The sequence below is a fragment of the Episyrphus balteatus genome, chromosome 1 (assembly GCF_945859705.1).
Source record: "Episyrphus balteatus chromosome 1, idEpiBalt1.1, whole genome shotgun sequence".
NCBI classification, from domain to species: Eukaryota; Metazoa; Arthropoda; class Insecta; order Diptera; family Syrphidae; genus Episyrphus; species Episyrphus balteatus.
In genome coordinates, this window is record NC_079134.1 from 133,693,612 (window position 1) to 133,711,551 (window position 17,940).

Consider the following 17,940-nt stretch of genomic DNA (forward strand, 5'->3'; position numbering starts at 1 on the left):
CTCTTACAACTAAAAAACTGAAATAATGCAAAACCACTATAAAAATCACCTTTCACCTATAAATCTGAATGTCAGCCGAGATAACGATGGAAATCATTGACATTTATTGATATCGTGTTGACGGGTTCAAATATCGTAATACTTCTAAAAAAGATTGATATACTAAAATTTTATATGCAGTGTTCAAATGTGCCCCGTGTTCAAAACTGCCCCACTCTCCCCTATATATACAATGGATGTAAATTTTCTAGATTAAGAGAATTTCAAGATTTTTCACCACAAAATCTGCACAGAAACATTAACGCAAGATATCAAAATATGCCACTTTTTGGCACCACAGTGCTCAACACTATCATTTCTTTTTTCCCAACCACATTATAGTGCGGAAGATTTTTTTTTGGCGCGTTCCACTTGGCTGAGTAATCTTTTGCGATACGAAGAAATGTTTAAATTTTAAAATGAAAAGAAAAGCACATTTGTGTGTCATGTCTTGAATTCTAATAAAAGCAAAAAAAAAATAATAAGAACATCTTAAAGCAAATAGGTACTCTGACCGCAGTACAGCTAGCTCATGTAATTACAATTACAACTTATCCACTCCCGCCCGGGTTGTTTCTAATACGACCAGACTATTAAGATCTTTTTGTTGCGCACTCTATTCCTTTGCCAATCTTCTCTCACTTTTGTACAATATTTAATCTCCCCCTTTGCAATGTAATTTTACCTTCAAACTATTTTATTTTACAAAAACTTTTGCTTGCCAGTACATAAATTACAAAAATAGAATTATTTATAATTATTGGATTTAACCCGAGTCTTTTTGCTCAAGGCAAAAATGTTTTTGTTTTAACAAAAAATACTATTTTTAACATAAATTCACGTACGCTTGTTGGCGCGTTTGTAGCACACAAAAATTATTTGCACAACAAAATGATGATGATGATGAGTTGTTCAAACAGCGAGCGAGTCGTTTTGTATTTTTAACTTATTTTTACAACACACATAATTTTTTTAGGTGTGCCCTATATTTGTATAATTAAGTAAAGAATTCTTTACTTGATTTTTTAATTAATCAGATCGACATAGCAATTAAAAAAAATTAATAAATGAAATCAAGGGACAAAGTAGAGAAAAACCCGCAGAACGAAGAAGAAGGAAAACGTCGACAACACGGCGGCGTTATGGAATTTGTGTAATTAATAAAAATCAACTAAATTACCTTAAAAACGAATGCAATTCAATTGATTTATTCACATAAAATTATTGAACATTTATTTGTTAATTGATTTTTGATAAGTTCACTTCTTAGGACAGTATTTTCATAATTATTTTAAAGCTTCCGAAATTATTATTATTTTTGATTTTTATTCAGAATTGAAGCGCATTCTACAACTTCTACGCGTTGACACTTTTACATCAAGTTCATTAATGAGAATGAGAATGAATTTTATAATTGAACGAAAATATTTTGGTTATCGGTTTATTTGAAAAGAAAAGCAAAAAGAAATAAAAATTAAACGAAAAACATGTGTGTTTATATAGTTGATCTCTTCTAGCTCACATTTGTATTTGAAAATTTTATTATAGTTTTGTTTCACTTTTAGAGATGAATAGGCTCATGTGTGTGAAAAATTATATGTGTGAGTGAGTAAAAAATTTATAGAAATGACGTCATAGAAATTGCCCATGGGGTGGATTGATTTGTATTTGTGTTGTATGTGTGTTGAATGCCGAAAGAGCGATGAACTTTTTTTTAACGATAGTGACAAATGTTGCCATTGTACTATGATATTTAAAGTATTGTAGAGGTAAAAAAGTATTATTAAAAAAAAAAAATTTACAATAATGGCGCAAAATTTTAAACGATTTATGACCGATTTCATAAACATTTAAAAGGCTTTTAAATTTTTAAATGACGTTTTTTGTATGGAACAAACGTCATTTTAGGACGTAAAAGCCTGATAAATATTTAAAAGGGCTTTATAAACTTGGCCATTAGTAAAATGCTAAAGCCATTTTAGTAAGTTACTAAGCCAAAAAGAAGACCTGACCTTTTACTTTAGTAAATTACTAAAATGGCTTTAGCATTTTACTAAATCGTTTAAAATTTTGCGCTAAACACTTTACATATTGTAAAAGGCGAAAAGTTAAGTAAAATAAGCCCCTTGTTACAAAATTACAAAAGTAATAGGGTAGAGTTACCTAATTCCGGCCGTCTCCAGTAGCCGGCCACCTTTCAGAAAAATCGTTATAACTAGTCATTTTGTATGCTGTTCTTTTAAATGTCCCTCCTAAAATAACAATATTCTTATTATTCTTGTTATTCAGTTTTCTTAGAAAAAATAACTTTTTGTGAAGTGATCCAATCGGGTATGGTTTTTTTTTGTAATTTTACTGCCGAAACCCACTATCGTAATTAGTGTTTTGTGGAAACAATTTTCAAGCTATTGCTTTGAAATGTTGTTTTTCTTATTAAATATATATTATTCTTCAAATAAAATAGGTTTTAAGCAGGAAAAAGATGCGAATTTTTGTAATTTTAAGGAGGACCGGAGATAGAACACAAAAAAAAGCTTTGAAATTCAAGAGTTTCCTGTATTCGGCCCCCTTTTATTGGTAAAAGTTTAAAAATGGGGAAAAATAGATACATTTTTTAATCATTTAATGTTATAACTTATTAACAATCAAAATTGTTTCTAAATTCTTAAAACAAAAAGATTTAAATAAAAAACATTCAATTTATTTAAGCTTGACCTAATAAAGTCAGTGGCCGGAAATAGGAAACAGAGGCCGGATTTAGGAGAATCGGACTTTTTTAGACAAAAACTTAAATAAAATATTTTTGGGAAATATTATTAACTTTTTTTTTAACCATACCGAAAAATTAATAATTAAAGTACATTTTATTTCAAGAATTATTCGAAAATGTTGATATTTGACGTTTCTGTGCTTTATTTTTTGAGACAAAATCCTTAAGGGGCCGGCTACTAGCAACTCTACCCTAGGCACATTTTCAAATCAGATCTAGCTTAGGCTGGAGCCTAAAGTTATTGCACTGGTAAGAAGCCGCAATAACAGCATAGAAAAGAACTATCATGTTCGGAACGAAAGCGTTCTGATAGTTTTTAAAATTTGTATTTTTTAACTTTAGGTTAATGTTGTTAATACTACCCTAAATCCGAAATTCAGCTAAGAAGATTTAAGAATAAATCTGGAGATCTATTCTTACGGCCATATTATTCACGAGTTTAAAAAATACATCTGGATGTAAAGAAATTGAAATGTCAAAAATAAATCCAAATCCATGATATTTACTATCACACAATTTTTAACTATTTTCAAAGTTAAAATCGGGATAACTATTATGGATTTGGATTTATTTTTGACATTTGACAATTTTACATCCAGATGTATTTTTTAAACTAGTGAATACTATAGCCGTAAATCTTCTTCTCTAAATCACGGATTTGTGTTCACCTACCCTAAATCCAAGGTTATCACCAACCCAAAATACGAGATTTAGAATAAATCTCGAGATTTATTCTAACGGCCATATTATTGACTAACGGCCATATTATTCACTCTGGATTTAATTTGGTGTAAAGTTAATTTTAAATCCAATCCATTAAATCTGATTTTAATAAATCCAAGGATTTCATTTTTTGTTCAGATTTTTCAATAAAAAAAATTATGTGATTATTCAATAAATGTTGTATGATTTGCATTAATCTTTATTTTTCCTTCACAAAATACTTGAAAAAACAACTGAACACTGTGAAAATGAATTTTACATCTGGATTTATAAAGTTAAACAGACCTCCAGAGAGCAGTTTAAATTTGTTTGGATTTAACGAGATTGGATTTAAAAAATTGGATTTAAGATTGGATTTAAGTAGTGAATATTATGGAATTGGATTTATTTTTGACTTTTGACATTGTTTACATCCAGATGTATTTTTTAAACTAGTGAATAATATGGCCGTAACACTAGTTTAAATAATACATCTGGATGTAAAATTGTCAAATAATGTCAAAAATAAAACCAAATCCAAAATAGTTATCCCGATTTTAACTATGAAAATAGTTAAAAAATAGTTAAAAATGACTATTTTTTTCTCTGTGTGATAGTGAATATCATGGATTTGGATTTATTTTTGATATTTCAATTTCTTTACATCCAGATGTATTTTTTAAACTAGTGAATAATATGGCCGTAAATCTACTTAATTAAATCTCGGATTTAGGGTAGATGAAACGTAGCATTAAGACTTGAAGTCGTTATATTTGAACGTTTCAACTATTTATATTGTTTTTAAGAAAAACCTTTTTTGAAAAGGGTTCCTCTCACTGTCACTCTTTGTGTGAATATGAGCATTTTTGAAGCATTCTGAGAAATTCTGTTTCTATGTTCTTAAGTCTGGAACCCATGCAATAAATTATTCATATCATCCACACAAAAAGTCAAAAATCTAAAAGTACATTGTACTGCACCGTTTTCTTGGTGTAGGGCAGAACCTACCTAGAAAATTCATAAGAAAGTTAATTAAAGGAGAATGGGCATATTGGACGTTTGGCGGCCAGTAATGAAATTGGTATCAAATGAAAGAACTATAACGTAGGAAATATTTTTTCTATCGCCGTTTCGTTGTATTGCATTTGGAATAGAAGATATTGCAATATTAGTGTTGTTAATGCATCGAGCAATATGCGAAGGGCAAATTGAATTACTATTTTAATTAAATTATGAAATATGATTTTATGTCATTTTTTCTATGATTTAAAACCTCAATCTTGAATATCCGACCAATGGAACTCAAAATATAAGCTTTACTTCAAGATTTTCTTTTTGAGTTTTCAAAAAGGAAAAAACAAACAAAAAAATGAAAAAAAGTCTTAAAATAGACTCGAAATTGATGTTTTCAAAAGCCAATATTTTGGGTTCTATTGGTTGGATATCCAAGATAAAGGTCTTCAGGCTCAGGGAAAATGACAGATTATCATATCTTGCACTTAAAATACACTTTTAGTTTTAAACATTGAGACAATTTGTATTAACTTTTAATTGCAAAAATGCATTTTATCCGCTTGTGAAGAACGTTAGAAGGATAAAACTTCTGCATAATGTATGGAAGACTTAACTACATCAAAAAATAACAAAATCGTTCTTGGCCGCGGAACGTCCGAGTTCCATACAAAATCGCCCATTCTCCTTTCCTTCTTTTATTAAATTATTTAATTTTTTTAACAGACCTCATGACATTTATTTTAGTTCAGAAGGATTTAATGATATTGGATTTGTTAATTAGATTCCTTGAGTCTTCGAAGATCAGTGAGTAAAAATTTATCACTGAGTCCAATAACCAAAACATACTGGGAATTGCTGCACATTTTTTTTTCCAGTAAAAATGAGTTGGGATAAATGCTTTGGAACAATTTGAAACTATGAAAAATCTATACAAAAAGTAACTTAAAACGACATTGGAACGTATTTTGGAAATAATTCTCATGAAAATACGGCGTTTGAAAAAGTAGTCGAGAAATATTGTGAACTGAAACGACAAGACATTATTGTATTAACTTCGTTCCGATTCCCAATGTTTCTCGATGTGAGAATTAAGGAACATAGACACGGAGAACTATTTTTTTTTAAATCTAAGCTAATTGTACCTCTTATACAACTCAATGTTCATATGCTCTAAATGACCCAAACCACATGAGCAATCTTAACTGTTGAATGTTCAGCTTTCTGACCAGATCGATGTCTCTGTAAAGCCCATCTATCTGGTCGCTGTTCCTTCTCATCCACCCTCCGCTAATGTACACTGGACCTAACATTACCCGAAGAATCTCTCTCTTAAAGCAACCGAGAAGGTTTCCATCCGCTCTTTACTGCCTAAATACCTTCTTAGCCCGAAAAAACAGCGATTGGCAAGAGCAATTCTTCGCTTTATCTCAGCAATGATGTTAATGTGCGAGGTTATAGTGGATCCCAAGTATACAAAGTCTCTGACTTAAAAAAAAATTAACTTCTAACCTAGAAATTTTGAATAATAAAAACTGAAATAAGTTTTTTTTTTTGCAATTCAAGTTTGTTTTATCATGCTCATTATTTTGAAAATCTAATAAGAGTCCAATTTGTATTTAAAGCTATTTGGTTGAATTGCTTTAGAAAATAGTCCTTTTTCGTGTAATGCGAGGTAGGTTACTAGTATAGTAAACTAGGCTTTAAGGTACGCACTTTATTGGCCTTAAAGCCTATTTCGATTACGGCAAGTGAGATAACTTTCCACCCATAAAAATTTAAAATGAGATAATTTTCGGCTCATTTGGATGAAACGAGTAATGACGGGTTTGAACAAAAACATTACAAAGGAGGTTAAATTATTCCGCTGTTTCCTCAGCAAATTTTATGAAAAGCTCTTTAACTTTTTGCAGTTCTCTTTCCTGGTTTCACCACCGCTAAGACATTTGGTTCTGTTAGTCAAACACAACATTTTTTTTTCTTGTTTACAACAAATTTATTGAATATCATTATTTTCAGTTAAAACATCCTTCACACTTCGGCTAGTTTTTTTTTTCTTTAAATCAAAATAAATTACATCTGTTTGAAAATTGAAAATAGATTATTGAGATGACCAAACTAAGTACAGCAGTGCAGTCTTAGAAAAACATACATACATTGGAGAAAGTAAGAAAAGGTGTCTGCGTTATATAGAACAATATGCGAGGTGCATCTTTACTTGTGCAAAGCTGCAGTTTCCATGGTGGGTTCTGGTTTCTTAGCCAAGCCAGACAACAATTTCTTGATTTCGGCAATAGCACGTCCAGGGTTCAAGCCCTTGGGACAGGTACGTGTGCAGTTCATGATTGTATGACACCTGTACACACTGAAGGGATCTCTGAGTTGATTGAGACGTTCGTTGGTGTTTTCATCACGAGAATCGATAATCCAACGGTAGGCTTGCATGAGAACAGCTGGTCCGAGGTACTTCTCACCGTTCCACCAGTAAGATGGACATGCAGTTGAACAACATGCGCACAAAATACATTCGTATAGGCCATCCAATTTTTGACGATCATCAAGAGATTGCAAGTATTGTGCCTTACCCTTGGATTCAGTGGCTTCATTTCTGGAAAGAAAATAATATAATTTATTAGACATTAAGAAAATTTTAAACTTAAAAAAAAAAAATGTGGAGAGGATTGAAGAGAATGAGAAAAGTGACAAAGATAAGAAGGTAGGAAGGCATTGAAATGAAGAAGGAAAGAAATGTCAGATGGATGAGAATTAAGACTCACTTGCGTTGCAACCAAGGTTGAATGGAATTGTATTGCCTGTAGAAGTTGTTCAAATCTGGAACTAAATCCCTCAACACATACATATGAGGCAATGGATAAACCTTCAATGGCTTGGAGAGGTTTGTGTCGATCTCACTATAATAACATCAAATCAAAGTTTTTCATTGATAAACTCTTTTATTTGTGGGAAACACTAAAATTTCTATCTAACCTAATACAAGCCAATGTGTTTACTCCACCGATATTCATCGAACATGATCCGCAAATACCCTCGCGGCATGATCTGCGGAAAGTCAGAGTTGGGTCGACTTCGTTTTTGATTTTAATCAAAGCATCCAGCACCATTGGACCACATTCCCTCAAGTTGACCTCGAAGGTTTGCATGTAAGGTTTCTTGTCGGGAGCATCTGGGCAGAACCTATAGATTTGGAAAGTTTTAATTAGGGGTTCCTTTTTCTCCTGGGCTTCTGGGGCAGATAGAGATTTAGAGGTGGTCGAAACTGCGCGAATCTGTGGATAAAGTAATGAAAATGTACATATATTTAATTTTTAATTCTTCAGTTGGGAATCGGAACTAATAATAACTAATAACAATTCTGAATTTTCAAAAATTTTCTCCAAATCCTTCGAATGAGGTATCAAAAGAAAGGACTCTTTAGACTCTATTTATAACTAAAAACCAAGAGTTTGTAGGAGTTCGGATTGCTGAAATATTTTTTTTTTCATTCGGACAAAGAAATAACATACTTTAGATTTTTAACAAAAAATTATTTTTGTTTTAAATACCTTTCTATTGCTGTATTTAGTAGTAAATGTTTGTTTTGGAAACTGTAAAAACAAAAAGAAAGCAAAGACAAACGTTCGAAATTCCCAATAAGAGAGTTTATCCATTCTGTCATTTATCCTCAGCAATGAGCGAAATTCATGCCAGGAAAATGCTCTCCAGACAATCAAATTCTTTCCTCCTTCCGTTTTAAAAACATACTTTGTGTTGTATTCGCATTCAAAACTACATGTTTTTTCCACAGGTTTCTTGAAAATGTTTTGGGATCTTTTTTTATAACATTAGGTTTTTCCTGCTAACCCATCCCTAAAACTCAGTTTCATTAAATCTTCTAATTATACAGATTTTTTCTCTTATTTCTGCCATAATTGTGGGAGATGACGAATTTGAAGATAAAAATCCTCTAGTTATGCTCAACTTCGGTTGAATTAAATGACTCTTAAAAGACGCATCCCCACTTAACTAATTTTTTCGAGTAGACACTTATTAATCAATTAAATGAAAAGGGTTAAAACAATTGCACTTTTTTTAACCTTCGAACGCGGAATTTAGCGGTTAAAAATATATGTGCTATTCTTGTATCCCCTGGCGATAGAGTAAAGAAAAGCCTCTCGTTTAATTGAACAAAGTCACAAAAAGTGAAATCGGAGATATAATGAGTTAAGGTAAACACGCTGCCATTGTATCTTATGGTGAATATTTTTTTTTCGAAAAAATGACAATTTGAAACGAAACACGTTTTGACCAAATTAATAAAAGACCTTAATTGAGTAAAGCCTTGAGCACATTTTCGCTTTAGATTTATTTTTTATTTTTTTTTTCCTTGGTTAGTTACAGAGAAAACCAATCAAAAGCAGCAGAACTAAGCTGCGTGATCAAATATATTATTATTATTAGAAATGATGAGAAGGCTAAAAGAAGCAAAATTTCGAGTGGCAGACAATGCTGTAACAGTAACGAAAACGATACAAATTCTGTTTCCCTATGAGCATTATAAAACATAAGAATACAAATTCCCTTGGTTAATCGGTTTTGTTGCACCTACCAGCAAAATTTCTTTTGTACACTGGTGTTGATTTTGTATTGTAGGTTTTTTGATTAATGTCAAAACAGGTTTACTTATAAGCCATTAAAAACTGAGGACACACTTGAACAACCTGGCCACCTACAAATTCTGCAACGAACGAAGGGACGTTAGAATAGACCTAATGCATTAAATTTGGAACAGAAGAATTCTCTAGCACAGTGTTTTTCAAAGTGTGAGTTTTTAAGGGGGTCGCGGCCGCAAGCCAAATATTAATGCTAAAAAAAAACAAAAAACAGAACATTTTTTAGTGCGACAAAAAAATGTGTTTGTATGTTTTTTTAATACATGTTGAAATCTTGGATTGATCTTTGATATTTTAACGATTAAATCGTTTTCCAAGTTAATTTTATTTCTCTTTATAGTTTTGATGTTTAAATTTGAAGAGAATGTGACTTTACATAGATATACCTATAGTTATGAAGTGGTGAAATGTACTAATAAACGCAAATCTACGTTTGCCAGCTCAGAACACACTCTTTTGAAATCCCATCTCAGTTCCATTTTCACTTTCAGAATCCATTTCTGAAAGTAACTCAATAGTTTAACCTCCAAATTCAATAAACTCTTTACCATGAGAGAAATATAAGAGCTAACCAATATTGATTCTTCCCATGATTTTTCTTCAAGAATTTTTTGAACGCAGGGAGAAGAATCAAATTTGTTTGCTTGACACGGACAATAACCGCAGTTTTCCAAGACATCCTCTGATTTTGTCTTTTGTAGTTATAATGTTTTCCTTATTTCCTCGGAGCCTCTTATTCAGGATGCTTAAGTTGTCAAACAGATCAGCAAGAAATGATAATTTTAAAAGCCATGGAGGGTCAGAAAAATGGTTCGAACTTTCGGATTTTCAAACTTATAAAAAAAAAAAAAAACAATAATTAAGATCTTAATTCCAAAACTTGTGTCAATACTTTTTCACACTGACCTCTGTGTGGTAAAAAAGATTATTTTGGAGTGAACCCATTTCATAGCATATAATTCTAAACAGTCGACTTTGCAAGATGCAAGGCCTTGCCTTTTATAAAGTTCACTTCTCTGAGAGGAGAGTGTTCATTATGCGTTTGGCATTGTTTGTTTAAATTTTGCATTATGAGTTTCACTTTTGTTGCCGGTCAAAGCTTTAGTACCATCGCTACAAAGGTATGTGGTACAAACACTGGTTAGTAGTTTGAGCAGCAAGAGCTAACCAAAATAAAATGTGCAACACGGAAAAAAATTTTGAACGGGTACAGTTAATACAGCTTTTTAAAAAGACTGACACATTATAGTGTGAGGGGGTCGCCAAAATATTTTTCCTCTCAAGGGGGTCGCGAACTCAAAATTTTTGAAAAACACTGCTCTAGCAGATGAAATTGAGGTTACAATAGACCTTATAAGTAGCAATTCAATATCATCTTTAATAATTCATGCATGCCATGAGATTGAGACTGATATTTTTAAAACAATAATTTATCCCAAAAAATGTGAGCAATGAAATCAATTTTGAAATTGAGTTCTAAGATTAAGAATCCTGCCAAAAATTAATAGATTTTATAAGAAACAGAGATAAGCAATAACTTATTTTCTGATAAAAGCTATTATGTACATTTTTTATATACATATATTATATTGATTTTACTAAGAATTGTTACTTTTATAACAGTATTATATTTTTAATCATTTATAGATTTGAAGTTTCTTTCACTTCTAATCTCTTACCCGTTATGGCTTACGACTGATTTTTCTTAAAATCTAGGATAAATTCTTCTTCATGTGGCAAATGAACTTTGTTGAATCGCAAAGATTTGAATCCAATGTTCAAAATACCTTTAAAAGTTGAACTAAATCTTAAGAACTGAATTTTTGTTTTTTTTTTTTTTATCGAATTATTCAAAATTCAAAATAAAGATTTTAGAATCGGAGAATAAGTTCGCTAGGAACCTATTATTATGCGCACCTAACAACCTGTCGAAGCTAGAAGCTACTTCAATAAACAAACAAAACAAAAAAACAATTATACACGCTCCTTTCATCAAATTCTGAATTTGATGGGATCTTTTGCCTGGACCAAAAATGTATACGTAAGAACAAACATCCCTAACCATCGTACCAACATCGTAGTAGAAGAAAACTCCCTAACCTGCTGTTAATGGAAAATTTTGATTTCAAATTCTTGTGAAATGCAGCAATTCGGGTTTTACATAATGAACAATACAGATATACCCATTCCCATTGCATTGCCACGATAGATATTTATTTATGAAAATATTTGTCCGACGTAGTCTTGTGACAAAATTGGTATAAAATTTTTATAAAAACACAAGTGGAATAAAAAAATTAGAATCAATAAAAGAAAAAAAAAAGAATTATGTAATCATTTGCACAGCATAATTCACGAGTCTGTGAGCTTACCTGTCGACCAAAAGCACCGAAACGGCTTACAACAAATCTAGCATCTTTCACCAAAGCCATTGTTCACTTTTTGTTTTTTTTTATTAGATTGGATTTTTTGTTTTATTATTAAATTGAAACGACACTGCGCTTGCAATTTATTTTTTTTAGTAGTTTTGAGAGAGATAAACGAAAATTTTGTTTTATAATTTGTGATAGACTGGACTGCGCCAACAGCGGATGGGCAAATTTGTGCTTGCGTTGTTTTTGCTTGCCAAAATTTGTTGCTGTCAAAATTGAAAACTAGCTGTCAGATAAATATTTTTTGTGGACTGGATAAAATTGATGGGGTGTTCCCAGGTTTAACAAAAATTTGTTAATATAAAATTATAGCATCTACGCGTTTTATAGCAGCGAGATTTTTCTGTATGTGGATTTTGTTTGTCTGTCTCTGTCGTCATTATATTATTTATTCCAATACTAAAATAAAAATGAATGTCAGATGAAAATGTATTCTTGACAGTTTAAGGGCCAGTTGTACAAAAGTGGTTCATCCTCGGATCAACGTTTGAACTCGGTTCAACTCATTTGCAGTGTTGTACAATCGAGGTTCAGGTCTTAACCCACTGCTGAACCACGATCAGAAGTTACCCACCGATATTGGGGGTTAGCAGTGGTTCAGCCATGAATCAGGTGATTTTTAAAGGAAAAAATGTTGCTTTCTCACTTTAATCTGAGTTTTTTGACAGTTCAGCTAAAAGCTGGTGGAAATTAGCATGGTTTTCCCAAATGATTGGGGTGTTTTTTTTTTTTATTTGTTTCGGATGTGTTTGTGATGCTAAATAATAAATAAAATAATAACACAGCTTTTACCACTTTTATTTGTATTTTTTAATACTTTATTAATTTTTATAAATGAATATACAATTTTCTCCAAAAAAAGAAAAAAAAAAAAACATAACAAAAAAAAAAAAACAAATAAAGCAACCACCCGAGAATCCTCCTCGTCTTGATCAGTATACTTGAAGGTCCGGCCGCCATTAGGAGTGGCAAAAAACTATTTTCACTAAAATAATGCTTTATTTTTGTGTATTTTCTTCCAAACCACAATTAATAGATGGACGATACATTTTCACGAGCTTTGTGCTTTATAAAATAACAACAACCAGAACAACAACTGACAGTGACATTAGGTATATATATACTAAAATTTTTTTGTATATAAACCTGAACTTAGGTTCAGCTGACTCTCACTTGATCCACAACTGTACAACCCACTCAAAGTTGAACCTGGTTCAAGAGTTAACTCGAGTTCAGCTGATCCGTGGGTTAACCCTCAATTTGTACAACTGGCCCTAAAGGCTCAACTATAATAGGCGGACGGGAACGAAAGTTATACTATAGGGGTATTCACGATTCGATGCAAATGGTCTTGTATCGTTGTAAAAGTGCAAAAGTGTAACATTTTATTAAAATAAAACAACCAAATATACAGACTACAATTTTTTTTACACTTTTACACTTTTGCTATACCCCAACCCTATTGCAAAAATAAAATACAATGGTGCAAAATTTGTCTATTGTAGTTGTAGTAGTAGAAAACAAAATTTTGCATTTTTACACTTTTGTTACACCGGATCGTGAACATCCCCTTATGTTTCCACCTATGCTAAATCCGAGATTTAGCTAAGTAGATTTAGAATAAATCTCGAGTTTTATTCTAAATCTCGGATTGAAAGTAGGTGAAAATCTTAGATTTAGGGTAACTGAACCCAAATCTGAGATTTAGCGAAGTAGATTTAAAATAAATCACGAGTTTTAAAATAAATCTACCTAGCTAAATCTTGAATTTAGCGTAGGTCGAAACATAATATTACTGTCAAAACCGAACGAACCGTTTCTTTCCGATCAATGCATCCGTTAACCCATAATTGTTTAAAAAGAATGGAAGCATTATGTTAAGTTGTTTTTGGTTTCGAGAATTTATATTTCATTTTCTTTCAGATTTAAAAAATTAAATGCAAAAATAAATAGAAAAAACACATTTTAAATTGAATAAGATTTTATTTTGTATAGTAATTTATTCTTGTGTACACGGAGAAAAAATAAGGTGTGAACCACCTTATTTCTGGTACATTTAACTATAATGTAAAGTTAATATAGGGATGACTCCCCAATAAAATGAAATTTACCTTACTTTTCTAGTAAATTTATAGCTTGTACTTAACTTTACAGTAAAGCCTTTTTTGTATGAATTTCTAATAGAAATTACTAGAAGTTAGGTACATATTTTACCTTACTATAAGGCTGAAAATACTAATTTTTAATGTAAATTGAACTTTTCTATGGAAGGTAGAATTTAGTTACAGATTGGATCAAATAAAGTCAATTTCATTTTTATTGATGACATTTTTCTAAATAAAATTGTATGCATTTATCTTACAAAAATTAATTAAAATAAAATAAGGTGATTTTTGTAAATATTGAAAAACATAACCTTGAAACAGTGCTAAAACTCAGCTTTACTACCGATTTCAACAGACAAAAGTTGCTGATCCACGGATTAAATATTTGTACAACTGGCCCTAAATGTTTTGTGAAACACAAAAATGAATTCACTTAACTTTCATTAAAAGTTTATTCTTTTTTGAGAAATGTCAAATTTGCGAACGTAAATTGAGAAAGGAAAACCAGTTTAGGTCCGAAAACAAAACTGAACGAAACCGAGCAATCCGCAATTATGGCTGTGACATATGATTTGCATGTATTTGGAAATTTTCGTACGTCAACGTATACACTCTTCCGACTATTATAGTTCTGGCTTAATATAGATTAGGCCTGTTTGGTAGCTTTTTGTAACAAAATATCTGTCAAATTTGTGAAAGAGAGTAATATAATTAGGGCACTAATATAATTGGGCCCTTGGGCTTTAGTTAAAGCCTAATACGCAGATCGAGCTTAATTTTAGGTGAAATTTTTTTTCTACACTTTTTCCTGTGCAAGGATTGCGTCCTGTTCATTTTTGTTATACCTAGTTGTTAAAAAATAATTCATCGTGAGTTAGAAATTCTATATAACTGTAATATGTGAACGCACTTTTATTTAAATGGTTCGAGACTTAGATTATTTGACGAAAAATATCGCGCCATCTACCAGTGAAAATTCTAATAGGGAATCCTACTACGGATAATACGTTATGATTTGAAATTGGAACTTGTTGATTAAAATAAAGGAGTTTTTTATTATTAAGAACTTAATAAAGAATTAAATGTGGCACAGAAAGCACTAAGTTTTTTTGTGATTTTGAAGCTTTACCTTTGTATTTCAGGAACTGGGGGTACTCCTGCTAATTAGCTGAAATAAGGTGATTGCTTTTAACTAGGTCACCAGTTTAACAATATTTACCAAAAAAGGTTAGGAGGAGTGGTTAAAAATAGCCTGAGTTGGCAAGAATTAAGAATATATTTGTTGTGCAAAGTTAGAGAACCTGGCTTATGGGCCCTAGGTTCAGGAAAGAGAAAAAAAAAATCTTTTCAATAGGTACCTACTTACTTTGTAATTAACCATGGTCGAATCATTCGATATTGATTGTAGAAATGTGTCATGTCTGGAACGAGATCCTTAAGAACATACATATGGGGCAAAGGGTAGACTTTTATAGTTTTCGACAGGTTATCATCCACTCTGCTATAAAAATATTTAAATAATCTTTATTAAATGCAAATCTTGTCTTGCAGTATGTTAACCCACCAAGTACAAGCTAAAGTGTTAACTCCATTTATATTCATGCCACATGAACCACAAATACCTTCACGGCAAGAACGTCTAAATGCCAAAGAACCATCCAATTTCTCTTTTATTATGATAAGTGCCGTCAGAACCATGGGAGATTGCCGAATCAACCAATACATGTCGAATTTAAATGTTTGAATATGTGGCTTAATTTCTGGCTTATCTGGATTCCATCGAAAGACTTGAATTGTTTTAATTTTAGCCGGTTGCGGATCAAAGAATTGGGGTTGCGATGAAGCCACTGTTAGGGAAAGGTTCTCTGATATACATCCTTGAATCTGGAAAAGGATTTATGTATTTAGATTCATAAGAATAATTTATTAAACCTTTTGTTTAAATTTAATGGAGCTGCAATGTAGACGTCGATAGTTTTTTATCAGATTCATTTTGATTTCAGGTGATTTGATTAAATAGTATCACTCAAAAATTGAGTATTGAGCTGATGAAAAAATGATTAGTTGCGTTTTTCAAATTTTGTTTTTACAAAGTTAAAGTGTTATTAATCCAGTTAAATGAAATAAATAAATAGTAAATTAAAAAGTTGTTAAACCCTCATTAAACTTTCAATTTCAATAAAGACAAAGCATCAAAAGAGTCTACAAAAATATTTTGGGTGGGAAGGATATTTTTGAGTGGAGAGTTAAGTATGGAAAAGCGCGCGTTTTTAAACATTTTCCGAAATCTTTTTTAATTTTTTTCAGAGTTTTGTAATATCTTCTTCTCACAAAATTTTTTGCTTGCACTGGTCAGCAAAAAAAAAAAAACAAAAAAAAATCGGGAGCAAGAACTCGGTATAAGGTGATTTATTCCTTCACGTCTAGGTTTTGAGCTCTAGTCTTCACTATTTTTGCTATAAAGTCTCAAAAACTAGTTTTTAATGAAATGCTTTTTTATGTTTGATCTAAAATATACATATATTTTCTGTAATATTTTGCTTTTTTTAACCAAATCAGTAGTCGAAAACTGGAATTTACATCAAATCTCCTTCAAAAAAGCATTAGTTACGTTAACCACTAAGATTTAGAGATATCATAAATGTATGTAGGTATCTTTCAAATATCTCTTAGAAAAAAATAATTTTGAAAAAAGAATACCAATATTTTAAACGATAATATAATATGACTTTTTAGGATTGCATTAGTAGTTTTGCAAACAAAAACTTAAAGGTGATGTAATTCGACTCCAAAAGTCGTTTTTGACCGATTCCAAAAAAAAAGTTGAATATATGAATATTTTAGATTTAATTTGTGATGGTGTTTCCAACAATCCTACCAATTTTCGGCTTGCAGGGGATTAATGAAACCTCACCCCCTTATTTTAGTCTAATTTGACCGGACTAATAACTGTTCATTTTCGTTAAGATATTTTTGAAATGTCGAAAAAAGAAAATTTAAACAGGTTAATAATATATTACTTAATTATTTTTATTTAATTTTTTAGAAATTAAATTGCAGTTTTTCGTACAAAAAAAAAAAAAAAAAAATGTATTATAACTAGAAAATGTTTCTTCCCGTTACTATTATATCGTCGGTGAAACCAGAAAAGTGTGTAACTCCAAATTTTCTGAAAATTAGATTTGAATGCCATCTGTTAAACATACCTAATATCTACCGTTCCTTAAACGCAGAATCCCCTTAAAGTTCATAGTTTTTATTTTATTAGCAAATTAGAAAATGAAAACTCATACAAATGCCTTCAAAACGATTTTGTTTTTTTGCTTTCCTATAAAATTTGCTAAAATGGAGTTACACACTTTTCTGGTTTCACCGACGATATTATTTAAATTACTACATATTTTTTCAAAAAAAAAAAAAAAAGGTTTATAAGTTGGTATTTGCCACTAACTATTTTAATATTTTTATTATTATATATTATTATATTATTACATTATTACTATCCATATTGTTAGGTACTATAAAAGACTAAGTCTTACTTGTACAATGGTTCTAAATAAATTGAAATTGAATTGAAATTGAAATATAGAGCGATTTTACCATATATTTCTAAGGTGTTTGTTATTATTAGCAACCAAATTAAGAGATACATTGAAAGCTTAAATCTACTCAACCCTCTACAGTCTGGCTTCAAGAAAAATCATAGCTGTACAACTGCTCTCCTGAAGGTGACTGAAGATATTCGGGAAGCTTCGGAAGAAAACAAAGTTACGCTTTTAACTCTGCTTGATTTTTCTAAAGCATTCGATTCTGTTGAGTCAACCATATTATGCAATAAACTTTCTTGTCAATTCAATTTCTCTTCAGGTGCAACAAAACTTATATTTTCTTATCTGAAAAATCGTTCTCAAGCTGTTTCTTATAAATACAGGTTGTCGGAGTTCTTAGACTTAAGGAGAGGTGTGCCGCAAGGTTCGATACTCGGGCCTTTGCTTTTCTCGTTATTTATAAACGATCTTCCTTCGGTTCTGAATTATTGTTCTTATCACATATATGCCGACGATGTACAATTATATTTTAATTTCCAGGTAGGACTAATCGAAGATGCAATCGCAAAAATTAACGAAGATTTAGCTTCAGTTTTTAAATGGTCAATTAAGAATCAGCTCTTGCTAAATCTCAGCAAAACAAAGTGCATATCGATAAGTACC

The 17,940-nt window shown here is 31.1% G+C and overlaps 2 protein-coding genes across 4 annotated transcripts; both read right to left on the reverse strand.

Annotated features, from left to right (window-relative positions):
• Nucleotides 1-6,479: 6,479 nt before the first annotated feature.
• LOC129905713 (succinate dehydrogenase [ubiquinone] iron-sulfur subunit, mitochondrial-like) lies at nucleotides 6,480-11,821 on the reverse strand. 3 transcript variants are annotated; one of them, XR_008770637.1, is made up of 5 exons: nucleotides 11,565-11,821; nucleotides 7,511-7,809; nucleotides 7,300-7,434; nucleotides 6,675-7,130; nucleotides 6,480-6,601 (listed from the first exon to the last, which is right to left on the reverse strand). XR_008770637.1 is itself a non-coding variant. In XM_055981254.1 (4 exons), the coding sequence occupies exons 1-4, from the start codon at nucleotides 11,622-11,624 to the stop codon at nucleotides 6,737-6,739; spliced, it is 888 nt and encodes a 295-aa protein (XP_055837229.1). In that variant the 5' UTR covers nucleotides 11,625-11,821; the 3' UTR covers nucleotides 6,516-6,736. The 3 variants fall into 3 exon arrangements, 1 of the variants encoding a protein (XP_055837229.1); XR_008770638.1 differs by having other exon boundaries at nucleotides 6,486-6,601; nucleotides 6,679-7,130; XM_055981254.1 differs by having other exon boundaries at nucleotides 6,516-7,130.
• Nucleotides 11,822-15,091: 3,270 nt separating this feature from the next.
• On the reverse strand, nucleotides 15,092-17,555 carry LOC129910876 (uncharacterized). The gene is made up of 3 exons (XM_055988468.1): nucleotides 17,502-17,555; nucleotides 15,294-15,613; nucleotides 15,092-15,230 (listed from the first exon to the last, which is right to left on the reverse strand). Exons 1-3 carry the CDS (start codon nucleotides 17,553-17,555, stop codon nucleotides 15,092-15,094), a joined length of 513 nt encoding a protein of 170 aa, XP_055844443.1.
• Nucleotides 17,556-17,940: the final 385 nt, after the last annotated feature.

Bases quoted from the DNA above. Each gene is read 5' to 3' on its own strand.
- LOC129905713 (XM_055981254.1), bottom strand. From the start codon at position 11,624: ATGGCTTTGGTGAAAGATGCTAGATTTGTTGTAAGCCGTTTCGGTGCT. The intron at 7,810-11,564 runs GTAAGCTCACAG...CTTTATCCACAG, and splicing joins TCGGTGCTTTTGGTCGACAG to ATTCGCGCAGTTTCGACCAC. The intron at 7,435-7,510 runs GTTAGATAGAAA...ATGTTATTATAG, and splicing joins AACACATTGGCTTGTATTAG to TGAGATCGACACAAACCTCT.
- LOC129910876 (XM_055988468.1), bottom strand. From the start codon at position 17,555: ATGGTTGACTCAACAGAATCGAATGCTTTAGAAAAATCAAGCAGAGTT. The intron at 15,614-17,501 runs GTAACTTTGTTT...ATCCTTTTCCAG, and splicing joins AATCAAGCAGAGTTAAAAGC to ATTCAAGGATGTATATCAGA. The intron at 15,231-15,293 runs GTGGGTTAACAT...ATATTTTTATAG, and splicing joins AACACTTTAGCTTGTACTTG to CAGAGTGGATGATAACCTGT.